This window comes from Sinohyriopsis cumingii, chromosome 6 (assembly GCF_028554795.1).
Source record: "Sinohyriopsis cumingii isolate HCF-2022 chromosome 6, ASM2855479v2, whole genome shotgun sequence".
NCBI lineage: Eukaryota > Metazoa > Mollusca > Bivalvia > Unionida > Unionidae > Sinohyriopsis > Sinohyriopsis cumingii.
Window position 1 is genome coordinate 78,660,671 of NC_142966.1, and position 14,857 is coordinate 78,675,527.

A 14,857-nucleotide genomic window follows, 5' to 3' on the forward strand; every position below is an offset into this window, starting at 1 on the left:
GCCACCCTGCTAACGTGACCAGCAGCCACCATATTAGTACACAAATGTAAAATTTACCACTCACAAATAGCCACATTTTATTAATAATTTGTCCAGAACCAATACTTAATTACGGTGAGGTAAGTAATCCAATTATCTTTCCTGATGTCTGTTTCCGGATGTTAGGTTTTCGTTACTGAAAGAAGTGTTGGCTAAAGTACATGTACCACTGCCACTAAGGTTATTATTACATCATAAATGCTGACATTTGCAGGAAATGGGGTCAGCAGTGTTTTGATAGAGTTTTGGTGTTCACACAGTGGATTTTTTTTAAATTGATGATTACGACAGGATGTTTTAACTGTCAAGATCATAACATGGTCAGAGAGAAATGGGGTCAGCAGTGTTTTGATAGAGCTTTGGGCTTCACAAAACTTTTTTCTTTCAAATTGACGATTATGACCGATGTAAATGTCAAGATTATAACATAGTCAGATAGGCTAAAAATAGATTTTGTGGATTAACACACACACACACACACACACACACACATAAACACACACACACACACACACACACAGAGAAACAATTAACATTAAACAAAACAGGGTACCAGACAAAGGCCGAAAAATCATGTGACAGTTCATGTATCACTTCCTGTATAATAAGGCATTTCGTTTACAAATGTTTTGTCTGCAAAATTAAATTGCAGTACTGTATGATTAGCCACATAGGAATAAATCATTACAGAACATTAACATGTCATCGTGTAAATGAAGAAACAATACTTTAGGAGAAAAATAAAAGTTATTTGACTTGATGACAATAGGGAGAGTTCATGTGCCAAAAAATTTATGTTGGGAAGACTCAAATAAACAAGAGCACAAAAAATAAGAAGAACATTCTGTAGCAGTGGGAAAATGGAGTAAACGGAAAGAGAATTATTTTGAATACAAAACAGCATATGTACCAAGACTCAAATAATGTTTTTGAATGGTTTTGTAATGCGTATGCCATCTAGACCCCAATCCCATTTCATGCCTAAGAATACAAACTATTAATTTATGTTACTCTGAGATAAATCTGTTTTTAAGACAAGAACATTTTAATAATTAATGCTACTTTTAAATGAAGATATTAACTGCTTTAAGTTATATGTAGCTTTCCTACAATATGCACATATACATACACATCTTACGAATACAGTCCCCCTCTGGAAAGGCCACCTGTCTTATAAGGCCACTTTCCTGGTGCAGAATGGTGGCCATATATGAGGGGGACCACTGTACCATACAATTCTGAACACTATTGAGCTTTATGGGTTAATTGACAAGAGAATACACTAAAGCGAGATTGAAAAAGTCTTTCAAGTTATACTGAGAATTCATGTGATTTATGTTCAGTTAAGGCTGTTCCATTTAAACGTACATGATGCCCAGGGAAAGCAGTTTTTTAAAACTATATGCCAGGGTACTTTAATTTCAAAGAGTTCATATTAAAATGATAAGAAAATTCAAAATTTCATTTATGGGTGAGTACCCCACATTAAAAGTGCCTTCCCTGGGTCCAACGTATGTTTTGACTGGAACAGCCCTTACTAAGTTTAACTGTTACAAATGTTTTTTTTTTCAAAGTGAATGACTAGGTGATAAAATTCAACCATTAAAGATATAAAGCATCTGCACAAACCAGTCAAAAGAATTATTGACAGTTTTTGATAAAATTTTGATGTTTTCTTGCATTAAAAATTTAAATCTATCTCAGGTATTTTTTTCATACGAGAAGGCAAATAATATTTGAAACTTTTTGAACAAGAAATTCATGCTGCAGCTCAAAGTCACATAAACACATTTTTCAATGTAATATGGAACAAAAGACCCAAGTGACCCCAAGATTGCTCACTTGATGGCATCTGCCTACCAGGAAATTGCAAGAGTAGTTGTTCAAGAAATCTGAGGCAGTATTATGTTTTCTGTTAAAATTTCTTCTAATGCTTTTGATTACATCTGTTATTACAAAAATTGTTTAAATATTTCTTATGTTGTTTCATTGCTATCCATATCTGATTTGTCCAATACTGAAAGGCTCCCATACCAGCATGTTTCATGTCAAAATGATTCTAATTCTGTTCAGCAATTTTTTTTATACATGAAGTTATGTAAATGTTTTACATTACTGTGTGGTAGACGGGCATCATTTGTACAAATCTGGAAGCCTTTCATCATAGAAAGCTTTCTGTAAAATTTTGTTAAGTAATGATTAGCAACTTTTCAGAAAAGATAAGTTAAATATTTTTGTTTTCAATACTAGTAAAAAGTGGCTATACTTGATAGTAGATTGGAATCATTTGAGCAAAAGTTAAATTAATCTTCACCTGAATGCATTTGGCTAAAATTATTTTGTTTTTTGTAAAGGTAGCCATAACTTTATGGCACAATAGTATCCGTTGGGCAAAATCTGAAAGCCATCTTTGTAAAGTTGCTTTCTGTCGAACTTGGTCAAATTCCATTGAGCTGTTTTTAAGAAGTCATTTAAAGTTTTCTCTAGGTTTAGTAATTTTAACCATGTTCAATGGCATGTACAAATGTAAAATGTTCAGGGATGATTATGCTATATTAATTTGGGTAAATTCAGGCAACTGAAGGTTAGTAAATCTCACTTGCCAGACCTTTTCAGTCATTCCATTCATATCTTTTATATGTGTTACTAGATCAGAACTGTAATTTTTCTTTAACTTAAAAGTCATCTTAATCCTACAAAAGCTTGGCAATACTTTTAAGTGCATTTAATCATAATAAATGAGGGTCCTAAATTAAAATACCGTACCAGCCAAAATAAGTGAAGCTGGCAAAAATAGGGTGAAGTGGGCGTAGAAAGTTCAAAACAGTCAATTTGTAACAATGTTTTTACATATTTTCATTTCAGATTATTAAAATGATGATGAATGTTTATTGAAAATTTAGACAAATATTAACACTTTCCTCATTTCACAGCACCAACATAAACTAGCAACTTCAAAAATAGGTTACAAATACTGGCAACATCTTCCTCTTTTCATGTCTTTATGATGAAATACTGGACAAAATGATATTAATTTTATAAGTAACTGACTTTGATATGTCGTTGAAGTCACAATCTGTTTCAGATTGGGTAACAAAAATTAAATTTCTCACTTTTTTTCATGGTTCATTTGTGAATTTTCAGCAGGAATCATATACATTGGAATGTAATTTCTGCTATTTATTATTATCAAATTAGCACCAAATTTTACCACAGATACAACTTCTTTTTCTATTTTCCACCTTCCTACTTCAAAGAAAAATTAAAACAAAAGTCAATGCTGCACTTTAATTATCAATGCCTTGTACTGAAACAAAATGAGGGTTAATGCAGAGATGCCAGGATTTTATCTAAAGTAGGATCTCCTCACTTGTCACAAAAATAAGAGTAGAAAAAAGGATGGGGAGGAGGAAACAGCCATTTCAATATTGTTCTTTCTTTCTTCCTGCTCCACTCTTTTAGAGCACTATTGAAATCAAAATCTTTTATAGATGTTGCCTCTAGTTGTAAAAGCATATATCTGTTCATTGTTTCTGATCTAATCTCTGTAAGATCTGTGAATGAATAGCGATATGTGCTGACATCTCCCTTTCACAGCCTCGAGCTGTCTGAAGGGGGCACAACTAGCTCAGCCAGCTTGAACAAGTTGGCAAACTGTTCTTTATGCTTGCTATGTATAATTTTCCACAGCTCATAGTTTTCACTTTCTTAAATCATTGCTTTGATGACTATTATGCCAGATTTCTTATCTGCTCCATAACGCTCTAGGTCCATCAATTCCACATTGTCATTTTTAAGTCAGATTTTTAATCAACTAAATTCTTATTTATTCTATCTTAATCCTAATAATAATAATAATAATAATAATGATATTAATAATAATAATGAGGACTTTGTATAGCACCTAATCTTTAGAAGCTCTAAGCACTTTACAACATTAGACAACATCTATAACATAAAAAACATATATAATGATAAGATTACAAAAAAAACACCATGAAATTAGAAAACAAAACACATGCTGAGAATATTTAAGGTAGGAAACATTAATAGGTCTTTAAGTTTGTTCTTCCAGTCGAAATAAGTGAGTTTTAAGAGTACTCTTGAATGGGATCACTGTGTCTTTGTGTCTAAGTTCAGTGGGCAATTCACTCCAAGATGCTGGGCCCTGGTATGCAAAAGAACGTTGTCCATAAGACAATACAGTTTTGTAGCACAAGAATCCACAAGACTAAATTGATTAAGAAAATAAATTAAAACTGCACACTACTTTAAAAAAAGCACCTGTATGTTAATTAGGCCTGGTATTCTGCCTTTTCCATATATAATTTTGAAATCCAACTGAAAGAGGGGTTGACCTGCATGCTGTCTGCTTTTGTCCATCCAAGATCATTTTCAGGTTCAAAATCACTCACTGATATCTTCATTAACACTTTCCTTGCTCCAATAATCTGATATAGTTCATAATTTAAACATTCATTAACAATGTCTCTATCAACAGCTGTTATCTACCAATGAAATCATCATCATAAGATGAATCATGGTGTTTTAGATAGCCTGTATCTTAAACAAGCATTTATAAGACTTCCCTGATGCAAGGTTTAAATGACCACATAATGCTTGTTCCTGGGACAAACATGCTAATCAAATTAAATTTAACTATTCCTGCCAAGCTGAAGAACCCAGATGTGTAAACAGTTGCCTACCTGAAAAGAGACAAGCCTTACAGTATCTCTACTGGTGGTGTTACTTATGTTGCAACAGTTAAATAATAATTGTATACAGCACAGAGTACATTTTTTTAAGAGTGATTTTAAAATAATCTGAGTTAAGTTCTTGTGCATCACTACTCTCCAAGTTCATGATTTCATGCAAATTTTGCATGATTACCACATCTGGGTGCCCAATCAGTGTCTTGGTGTTAATGTCATGAAATCAAGCAAGGAAAAGTAACTCCAATTTTGGGCCTGTTTAGTGTAATGACAGACTCAAAGGTGATGTTTCACCTAAACCACCCACTACCATGTACCCTAAACCACCCACAACCATGTACCCTAAACCACCCACTACCATGTACCCTAAACCACCCACTACCATGTACCCTGTAAAGACTGGGATTCTCCAGCATATGCGCATTGTTGAAAAGCTGACAAGAGCAGACAGCTCCCTAGCAACAAATATGTATTCCTTCCATAATCAGAACATTTTTGTTGACTATCTGTTTGGATAATTCACAGTCCAGACTGAAAATGATCAATACACACATTTTGTGCTTTGCATATTATGTTCAAAACATGGCATTGAGATTTATCTGCCGAGGTATGCTTAGTCCACTGTGAAATGCTAAATGACTTTATGACAACTTTACTTCTAATGAACCAAATCATGGTTTTTTTTATGGTTTTCTATTTCATGCTTTTTTAAAAATGAAAATGGACTGTAGTTTTAAATAGTGTTCAATATTCTAGTTTGTTGGCTTGTATCTGCTTGGTAAATATGCTGCAAAAACTCCTATCCTTTAAAACACAGCGCTTTATTTTAAAGGTGCCATATGATCACAGGGCACTTTATGGCAATAACAAAAATAATTGTTACAATGCATGTATGCTAGTTTATATAAATTTGCAAAGAATTTTTACATCTAAAAATGTTAAATTGATATGGCTTTGTAGAAAATTTCATCCAGTGGGATACAATTTGAAAATTATTGTCATGTAAAACTAGACTGACCAACATCACTGCATTCTCTTCTGCTGATACACAACCGATTGAAAAATGTACAGTTTACAGAAATGCCTGTCGGATTGGGGTTTAGTATAAAATGGGTTCAAGGTTTTTCTATTTTCAACAGCTGAGGCCATATTTGATGTTGGATTAGCATCTTTTGTATATATTTTAAAGGTCTTTATGCCAGGTTGCATTCTATCAAGTTTGATCAAATTCTATTTGACAGTTTTTGAGAAGAAGTCACTTATCCATCTTTCTAATTTTAGTAACTGTAATCATATTTGAAAGCAAATCAGCAACAACTGTATTACTTTTTAAAGCCCTCTGCCAGGAAACTCTCTGTCAAATCTGGTTGAATTCTTCTGAGCAGTTCATTACATGAAGTCAATTATAGATTTTTCTATTTTCAGAAATGGCACAATTATGATCATGGATAATGTTGTCAGCATCCATTTTTCTGTGAGAAATAACATTCAGACAGATGTCTTAAAATGTCCCTCAAAACTGCGTCATATTTTATTTGACTTGGTCAAAATAAATTCACACTTATCAAAATAAAAATGTCACAGAACTATCATGGTCATGCTTACTAAAGCCAGTCTTGTCAACAGGTTCTTGCTATCCTGTAGGCTGAGGGGTTTCAGCCCAATGGAGTCCAGAAATGGCAGGGGTTTGGGTAGCTCACTGCGGCACGTCAACAGCAGTCGAGTCTGCAGACAAAAATACACAACTCAAGTATTTAGACTGTAACACTTCTTGAGTAACACTTGAACATGGCTATTAATTGTGTGCCTTACATGTCAATGTAAACACATGACAATCTTCTGCAACAGTGTGCTCTGGAATACGGTGTTCTATTAATAGAGAAATATTTCTCACACTTGCCACTTTATGCTAATAGCATACACAGAACTAAAACTTGTCTAATCTTTCTGTATATTGTATATCTCTATAGTACAAGTCACATGTGTCATTTATGCACATTTACTCATTTTAAATTAAATATAAATTGTTCTTTTAAAATTTAACACCAATTTTCTTTAAATGCTCTATACCTTAACTGTCAACTAGAAACTTCCAGACGGAAATTATCTATTGCTATGGATTTTTACAATGGTGGTCATGTACTAAACTTGGGTCAAAATAAGAGCATGTCAAGTGGAATCATCACAATCGAGGACAGTACAAATTTGTTTATCAATATGATTAGCTTTCATTGTGACATCACAGAATGCAACATTCAATCCAGATTGTTCTGGATCATTTCGTCACAAAATGTCTATACACTTTAACATTGATTTTGCCATATGCACATCTTAGGGGGTCTAAATGATGACATTCACAAGGAATACAGATGTATATGAATGCAACTAAAGGGAATACTTGCCACTTAAAGGTATGAAGAATCAAATTCCAAAATATTACACCCATTACTGAAATAGTTGGTGCTGAATGCCTATGTGACCCATGTGACTTGTACTGTAATCTTTCCCGATGGGGGTAAGAGTTTAGCTGCATTTCATTTTCTACAAGGGCAGGAAAAGAGTATTCATGAAAACATATAGGACTAATCCTTCCAATATGGCGTACCTCCAGTAAGGTTCACAACACTCCAAAGCATTCTTCCGTATGTCCAAATATCTACCTATATGGCCAAATCATAAACCCCACTTGTCCCAAGCATTTTAAAATGCAACCGATCTCTGCTAATAGAGTTCAAAATAGCAGTGTGATTGACATGAAGTGCTGATAATTAAATGCTTATTTCACAACCTCACTATATGGCAGATGTAAAAGAGTAAACCAATCACTTCAGCTGTTGCGTCTGCTGAGATTGGCACTGCTCAGCCTGGCTGAATACCATTCATACCATTGTAAGTCAACCACACCGATTTTAACATGTAGAACTTGAAAATACAGTACACACATCACATTTTAACAGATTGCCCACTCATTCTGGTGGACATGGACAGAAGGGCAGGGGATTAAGTACCCACTCATGAGTAGTGGAAGTTCACCCAGTTTGGTGGATACCTCCCCAGTCTTGTGTAAATCCACTAAATCTAGTGGAAGTCCATCACAGATTTTACAGCAGTCATTGTGGGTTTTATGGCAGCCCTTGCTGATTCTATTGCATTTGTGAGGTAGTAGTAGTTTTTCTAAGGTATTATGATTGGGCGAGCATTCTTCAAGAAACATATTTTACTAGGAAAAATTGGTTTCACAGAGTTTGTGAGAGAAAAAAAGTAGGTCTACGGTAAAAAAAGATGTGTCTAGTTCCTGAGTAAATGTGTGGCAAGGACATGTAAATCTGGGTTGCAAGTATTAAACAGGCTGGACAAGCAGAGGTTGTATTACGGATAGTACTGTATATAATTCATTGTGTGGGAACATCTTAAGCAATCAACAGAAAGTAACTAGAGGAATAAAACAATAAATCACAACATTTCTCACATTTTTTTATTTTAAAATTTTAATAATGGAATTAAATCGACTAATACTTGCATACATCTTTTTCCTTTTGTTTGTTTAAAAGTACAACCTTTCTCTAACCCTCAATAAAATTATTCTCATTAGACTCTATATACTTTTTGAAGCACCTAAATAATCTCAGTATTCTTTGCTCTGCAATTTATTATTCCTCTCTCTCAATACATGATTGCATTTTTGGTGGGTATCCCACAAATTGTTTCAGGTGGGTGAAGTGAATGGGCCATTGGCCCATACCAAATGTATTCATCAGAAAAGATTAATAGAGAATCAACTTAACTCCAAATTTGCTTTAGTTCATCAAATTTAACCTATTCACCATTATCAATGTTTACTGCATAATAATAGTTTTGGGATTAAGACCATGGTAAGTTATTGTTTATAATGTGAAAATCTAATGCTTAAAAGAATGCTCATTGCTATTGGACAGCTGTACTGTAATTAATGCAGGTAAAAGAAACCAACAAAAAACCCAGCTAAATTATATAAAAGTATAAAAAAAAGTTCATAATAATAGAATAAAATAGAGACAAACAGCCATACATATAATTATATTGTTATAAAAGATGTATCAATTAAAAAAAAATTTTTTTATTATATAATTGTATATAGTGCATTGGCATTAAGGCCATTAGGATACAAAGTATCTAACTTATGAATCCAACAAGTTTCTTTTATAAGTCTTTTCAAGTCACCATGCACAATATCCACTGACATGAAAGAAAAATCAAGTAGAGAGTGATTACTGGTGTTAAAGTGTGTTGAAATATTAGAGGAAAACTGAGGATCTCTATAATTTTTTATATGAAAGCGATGATTATTCATTCTCTTAGAAACTTGTTGAAGTGTTTGTCCAACATATTGCATTCTACATTTTTTACAGGTTATCAAACAAATCGCATCAGTTGATATGCAGTTAGTGTTATCATGTAGAGAAAATACCTCTTTTGTATTAGGACTACTGAAAGAAATACTTTCTCTTATGTTTGCACATTGAAAGCACCGGTGTCTGTTACATTTAGATGACGAAAATTGTCATTTTTTATTTTCTGTCTGTTTAGTTCTAATTAGAAAATCTTGCAATAACACCAATAATTACTCTCTACTCACTAGCATAAGCTCTGCCAAAGTTTCACTTTCTTGAATCAGTGCAATAATGTCATAGTCTGCTTGTTCAGACAGAGGTATTTTGATCAATCAAACAGCTCTACTTCCTAACTGCATTTAAAGATTCTTATTTATTGAATTTATTTTAACCATTATAGGGCTATATGGTTTTTGTAATACATAGGGTCCCCCAGGGTTAAATAAATTCAGAAAAGAAACGAAAATTGCACTTTACTTTTAAAATCTGTATTTTAATTCAGCTTGTTTTTCTGCCTTTTCTACATTTAATTTTGAAAACTGCTGAAATGGAAGAGGGGTGTCACTGGCATGCCATCTGTTTTTTGTCCATCCAGCATGTACATCAGACTTGTATTTAACACCATTTTCGGGTTCAAAATCACTCACTGGTATCACCATAAGCACTTAAAAGGATTCAATAATCTGAGATACCTAGAACTTTTGGAAATAAATCGCAATCATCAGCCAGTATTTGCCAAATTACATCATCATCTGAAGATGAATTACACTGGAATTCAGCCATTTTGTTTTCTTGATAGCCCCTATTATAAACGCACATTAGTAAAACTTCTTGATGCAAGATTCAACTGCAAGAAAATGCTTGTAGTTAGGCCCAATGTGCCAATCAAATTTAGTTAAACAACCATTCAGTCAAGCTGAAAAACTCAGATGTGTGAATGTTATGAAAAAAAAAGACGTGTCATGACAAGCACTACAATACTTTTACTAGTGTGACTTATGTCATGACAAGCACTTTAAGGGTGAATGACTGAATAAAAATTGTATACTGCATGCAGTACATTTCATGTGCGCAACTTTAAACTAATTTGCAAGAGTTCTTGCATATCACTATCTCCAAGTGCAGGAATTCATACAAATTTTGCGTGATTCATGCAATCAAATGCCCTAGCAGCAACTCTGATTATGTCAGTAACTTGTGACTAATCAATTTGTAGATAAGTACTAACAGTATATGAGTATATGAGTAGTCAATATATGCACTTTATTTTCTTAAACCTTGCTCAAATATCTGGGAAACAGTCTCTTCAGGTTCAAACACCCATCTGGGAATCTGTTTCAGAAGATAATACAAGATTTGTTTAAAAACAGGTCATTGCACTGAGAATAATGAGAAAAGAGTGATAGTTTTTACACAATTTACGTATTACACTATATGAAATGTCTTTCTCTTAACAGAAATATGACTTGAAAGTTTTCTAATCAAAATCTAATAAAAATACTGAACCTTGCAGTCTGCATGCATGGCAACCATTGTATTTAGTAACTGTTCCAAGAAGTCCATCAACTCAATTTGATCATTCTCCAAAATGTCTTCCACACTGTCCCAAAGAAGAACTGTCTCTATCAAATTCATAATACAATTACTGATCATACAAGTAAAATTCATACGTGATCCTACAAGTATTTTCTACAAGATCATATAAGCATTTGAAAAAAATCATAGAAGCATTTCATACATGATCATACAGGTATTTCATAAATGATCATACAGGTATTTCATAAATGATCATACAGGTATTTTATACATGATCATATAAGTATTTTATACATAATCATACAGGTATTTTCTACATAATTATACAAGTATTTTCTACAAGATCATACAAGTATTTTCTACATAATCCTAAAAGTATTTTCAACATAATCATACAAATATTTTCTACATAATCCTAGAAGTATTTTCTACATAATCATACAAGTACTTTCTACATGATCCTACAAGTATTTTCTACATAATCATACAAGTATTTTATATATGATCCTACAAGTATCTTCTAAAAATCATATACATGTATTTCATTCATACAATCATATGTATGCATAGTTTGGGACCTATTGTTACAAACCATGCAAATGACTGAACATAAATCTAAACAAGATCCCCCAGTGGGTCTGATATTGCTGACCTGCTTACATAACAGTTGACCACTGCACTTCAGACTTGCACAGTTTTATAAACAAAACAGTATGTAAACTATCTCACAAACTTTACTGCATGTTGATATTACCTATTATTACTATAATGTGATAAAAATTTCTTTCTGCATGTTAAAGGCATAATAAATATGCAAAATTTCTTTCTGTATGTTAAAGGCGTAATAAATATGCAAGATTTCTTTCTGCATGTTAAAGGCATAATAAATATGCAAAATTTCTTGCTCATAATCGAAATCATCCAAGATCTTGATGATATACACCCATTTAGAGAGCTTATAAAAATGATATGAAAAATATTGTCTCAATATCTGGAGACGTAACAAGCTCAGTCAATCAGACGCAAAAAGTTCTCATTAATATGCAAAGATCATACTAATTATAGAAACTATCTAAGGCAAACAAAATATAAGCTGATTTACCAAGCTGGAGCAAAATCCAACTGGAATTTGATCCCCAGAATGGTAACAAGCTTAGCCAATCAGATAAAAGATTACCTCATTAATATGCATGGATCTTGCTCATAATCATAGTCATTCAATATCTTGATACTACAAAATTATTCAAAACAAGTTTGATAAAAATCCGATCAGAAATATAGCTCCTTGTTTACTAGCTCAGCCAATCAGGTGCAAAATCAAATCATTAATCTTCATGGATTTCACAATAATCATACTTACCTAACATCTTAATGATATAAGCCTATCAAAGTACACTAGTAATTGTTTTGTGTTTGTCGTATAAACATATACAAAGTATTTCATTCAAACGAATATATCTTGTGTAAAAAAATGTTTGGAATGCTGGTCAATCAAAATAAGTGACCAAAGAACACAACTAGCAATCTCAAGTCTGAAAATATTTCACAGAGAAACCTAAGTCTGAGAATATTTCATAGAGGCAGCAATAGCAGAAAATGGAATGTGAAATGCAATCTATGTGCAATGAAGTATAGAGTAGGATAAAGAAAATATTTAGTCCTGTTACCAAAATAACTGCACTGAAAAGATGCTTAATCAGCTGTTACCACGGTACCAAGTGAAAGCTTGTACAGTAATGTATATTCAGCTTATTCAGCTAAAGTTTATTGTGATGGAGAAATAGGTCACAGATGACTTCAAACTTTGGGGTGAAATGGAACAAAATTACGAACTCTCTTTTTCTTTAAACAAAATTCCTGTATACATCAGCAACAGACATAATTATTCTTCAACATAAAGACTAACTGGGCTTAATATCAATATTGACTGTAACTGACCTATTTGTTAGGGATAGCCACCATCACTATCATCTACATAATACAACAATGAATTGTTTGTTTCTTAATAGACATGTAAAAATGGACAACAAACTCTGCCAATTATGTGCAAGATCATCCAGTTAATATGTGTGTAACTCACTCATTATCAAAATGGTCCAAAATCTTGATGATATAAGCATATATTCCAAGTTTTATCAAAACTGGGTCAATGTTATGGTTTCCAGAGTGTTAACAATCTCAACCAATCAGCTGCAAGTGTTAACAATCCCAACCAATCAGATGCAAGTGCAACTCATTAATATTTCTGAATCTTACTCACTGATGACTTTTCCTGAGATCTTGATGATACAAGCATATATTCCAAGTGTGATCAAAATCGGACCTGAAATGTGGCCTCCAGAGCAATAACAAGCAAATATTGATGGACGGACAAACACTGAATACAAAGCCATACTATAACAAAATAAGATCTTTAAGTTTTAAAAACACAAACAAAACTAACCGCAGTCATAATTACAATTACAAGCGTTATCAACTTTCACTTTAATGTAACAACAACCAATGAAGCAATTCACCTAAAATATACTTTAAGTTAAATCTATCCATGTTAACAACAGGTTCAGTTTATCATGGATATATTCGATATGGATTCATAATGCACATACTTCTCCTAAACAGGGATCTGTTCTCTATGACAGCACTGTAAACCTGTTTTTTCAAGACAGCACCACTTGTCTCAAATGAAGCCACACAAAGCTGTGGCAAAAATTCATGCAAAAGGTCATTTAGGGTTTTTCTTCCCCTGAAATAGAAATGGAAAAACAATACTTAATTTCCTTCCCTCACCCCTCTCTTTTCTTTTTCTTTAACTTGACTAATTATTTACCTATCAGTAAAGCCATTATTCTAATGTTATCAAAGTAATGCGTCATTCAGTAAAAAAAATCCATTTAAAAAACAGATATTACAGAAATATTCTTCATTTTCTTTAAGAATCAGAAAAAAATCATAACATTTATTTTCAGATTTGTCTGAATTGCAGTGGGCACTACCACAATACTGAATATATTCAAACATTTATTCTTCAGAAAAATTATAATACCCAGATGCCCAAAATAAGCACAGGATGATCACTCAGCTGGCAGAGCCTGGATACCAATTCAATCCAAATATGTTGCTCTTACATGTTGTCAAAATTGCGAAGTAAAAGCTATTTTATATTTTTGTTTTGCTATAATGAACAGTAGTCATACCGAATCACAGATCAGTATCATTTGTACAGACTTGGAAAATTGATATCTGGTTAATTTTACCACACAGTTCAGAAGGAGAAATTTTAATGTAGTAGTAGACACGTTATCAAAGTAAAGCTGGCCCTGGAGTCAGTCATTTAGCAGAAGAAATCAAAGATAGGTTTCACACATGGTTGCAATGTAACATCATAGCCAATGAAGCAGCCCTCTGCACAATTTTGGTGGAACTTTTCCTAATGAACATTCTCATCCAGTTGATCAAAACTGACTTAGGTGTTCAGTACAAAAAACTTAGGAAAATAACATGTCATCTGGTTGCAACAGTAATCAGTGTTTCTTGGTAAAAAACCCTAACACAATATCTTTAGAAACATTTCTGCCATGTTGGATTATAACTGCTCATCTGTTCTGGAGAAGTCAAAAAATTTTTTTTCCTTGCTACGATCCAGTTGCTATGGAAGCCAAAGCACAGCTTGGGAGGCAACCACAGATACCATTTCGGTTGTGTAAGTTCATGGAAACATTGACATGACAAACCATAACTGATTCAGCCATTCTGGAGAGGAAGCAAGCTACTCTAAACAGAACTTTGGAAGAGAATAGTCTTAGGAAATTCCAATCCAAGTATTCGAATTGGCTCAGATATAATAGAGAAGAAAAGAGACAGGCATTCTAGTGGACAAAATTTGCAGGAATTCAAGATAAATTCATTTCTTCCTTTTAATTGCTGAGTGTTGAAACCATCTCTGAAATTTCTGAGCAATAACTAAATTTTCAAATTAGCTGCTGTGGTGGAGATATTGGATCTGAGATTGACATCATTTTCCTTTTGGACCAAGAAGACATCATAAAATCATAAAAAAATCCTCCACTGAAAACTCCATGTTGATATGACTTTCTGTTTTGGAGGAGTAACAACAAGATTTTCAAGATGGCTGCCATGGTGTACACCCCAACATAAATGTCACAACATCTAAGATGGCTGTGAAAAGTTAAAGTAAACTTG

The 14,857-nt window shown here is 33.1% G+C and overlaps 1 protein-coding gene across 3 annotated transcripts in view; it reads right to left on the reverse strand.

Moving 5' to 3' along the window:
* Positions 1-14,857, reverse strand: part of LOC149797284 (uncharacterized) — a 77,600-nt gene that overhangs the window by 43,001 nt on the left and 19,742 nt on the right. For all 3 annotated transcript variants that reach the window (XM_089961997.1, XM_089961995.1, XM_089961996.1), the window contains exons 5-7: positions 13,264-13,400; positions 10,628-10,743; positions 6,357-6,476 (exon numbers count right to left, since the gene is read on the reverse strand). In XM_089961997.1, the coding sequence (XP_089818123.1) occupies positions 6,357-6,476; positions 10,628-10,743; positions 13,264-13,400 (373 nt within the window). The remainder of the gene's footprint in view (positions 1-6,356; positions 6,477-10,627; positions 10,744-13,263; positions 13,401-14,857) is intronic.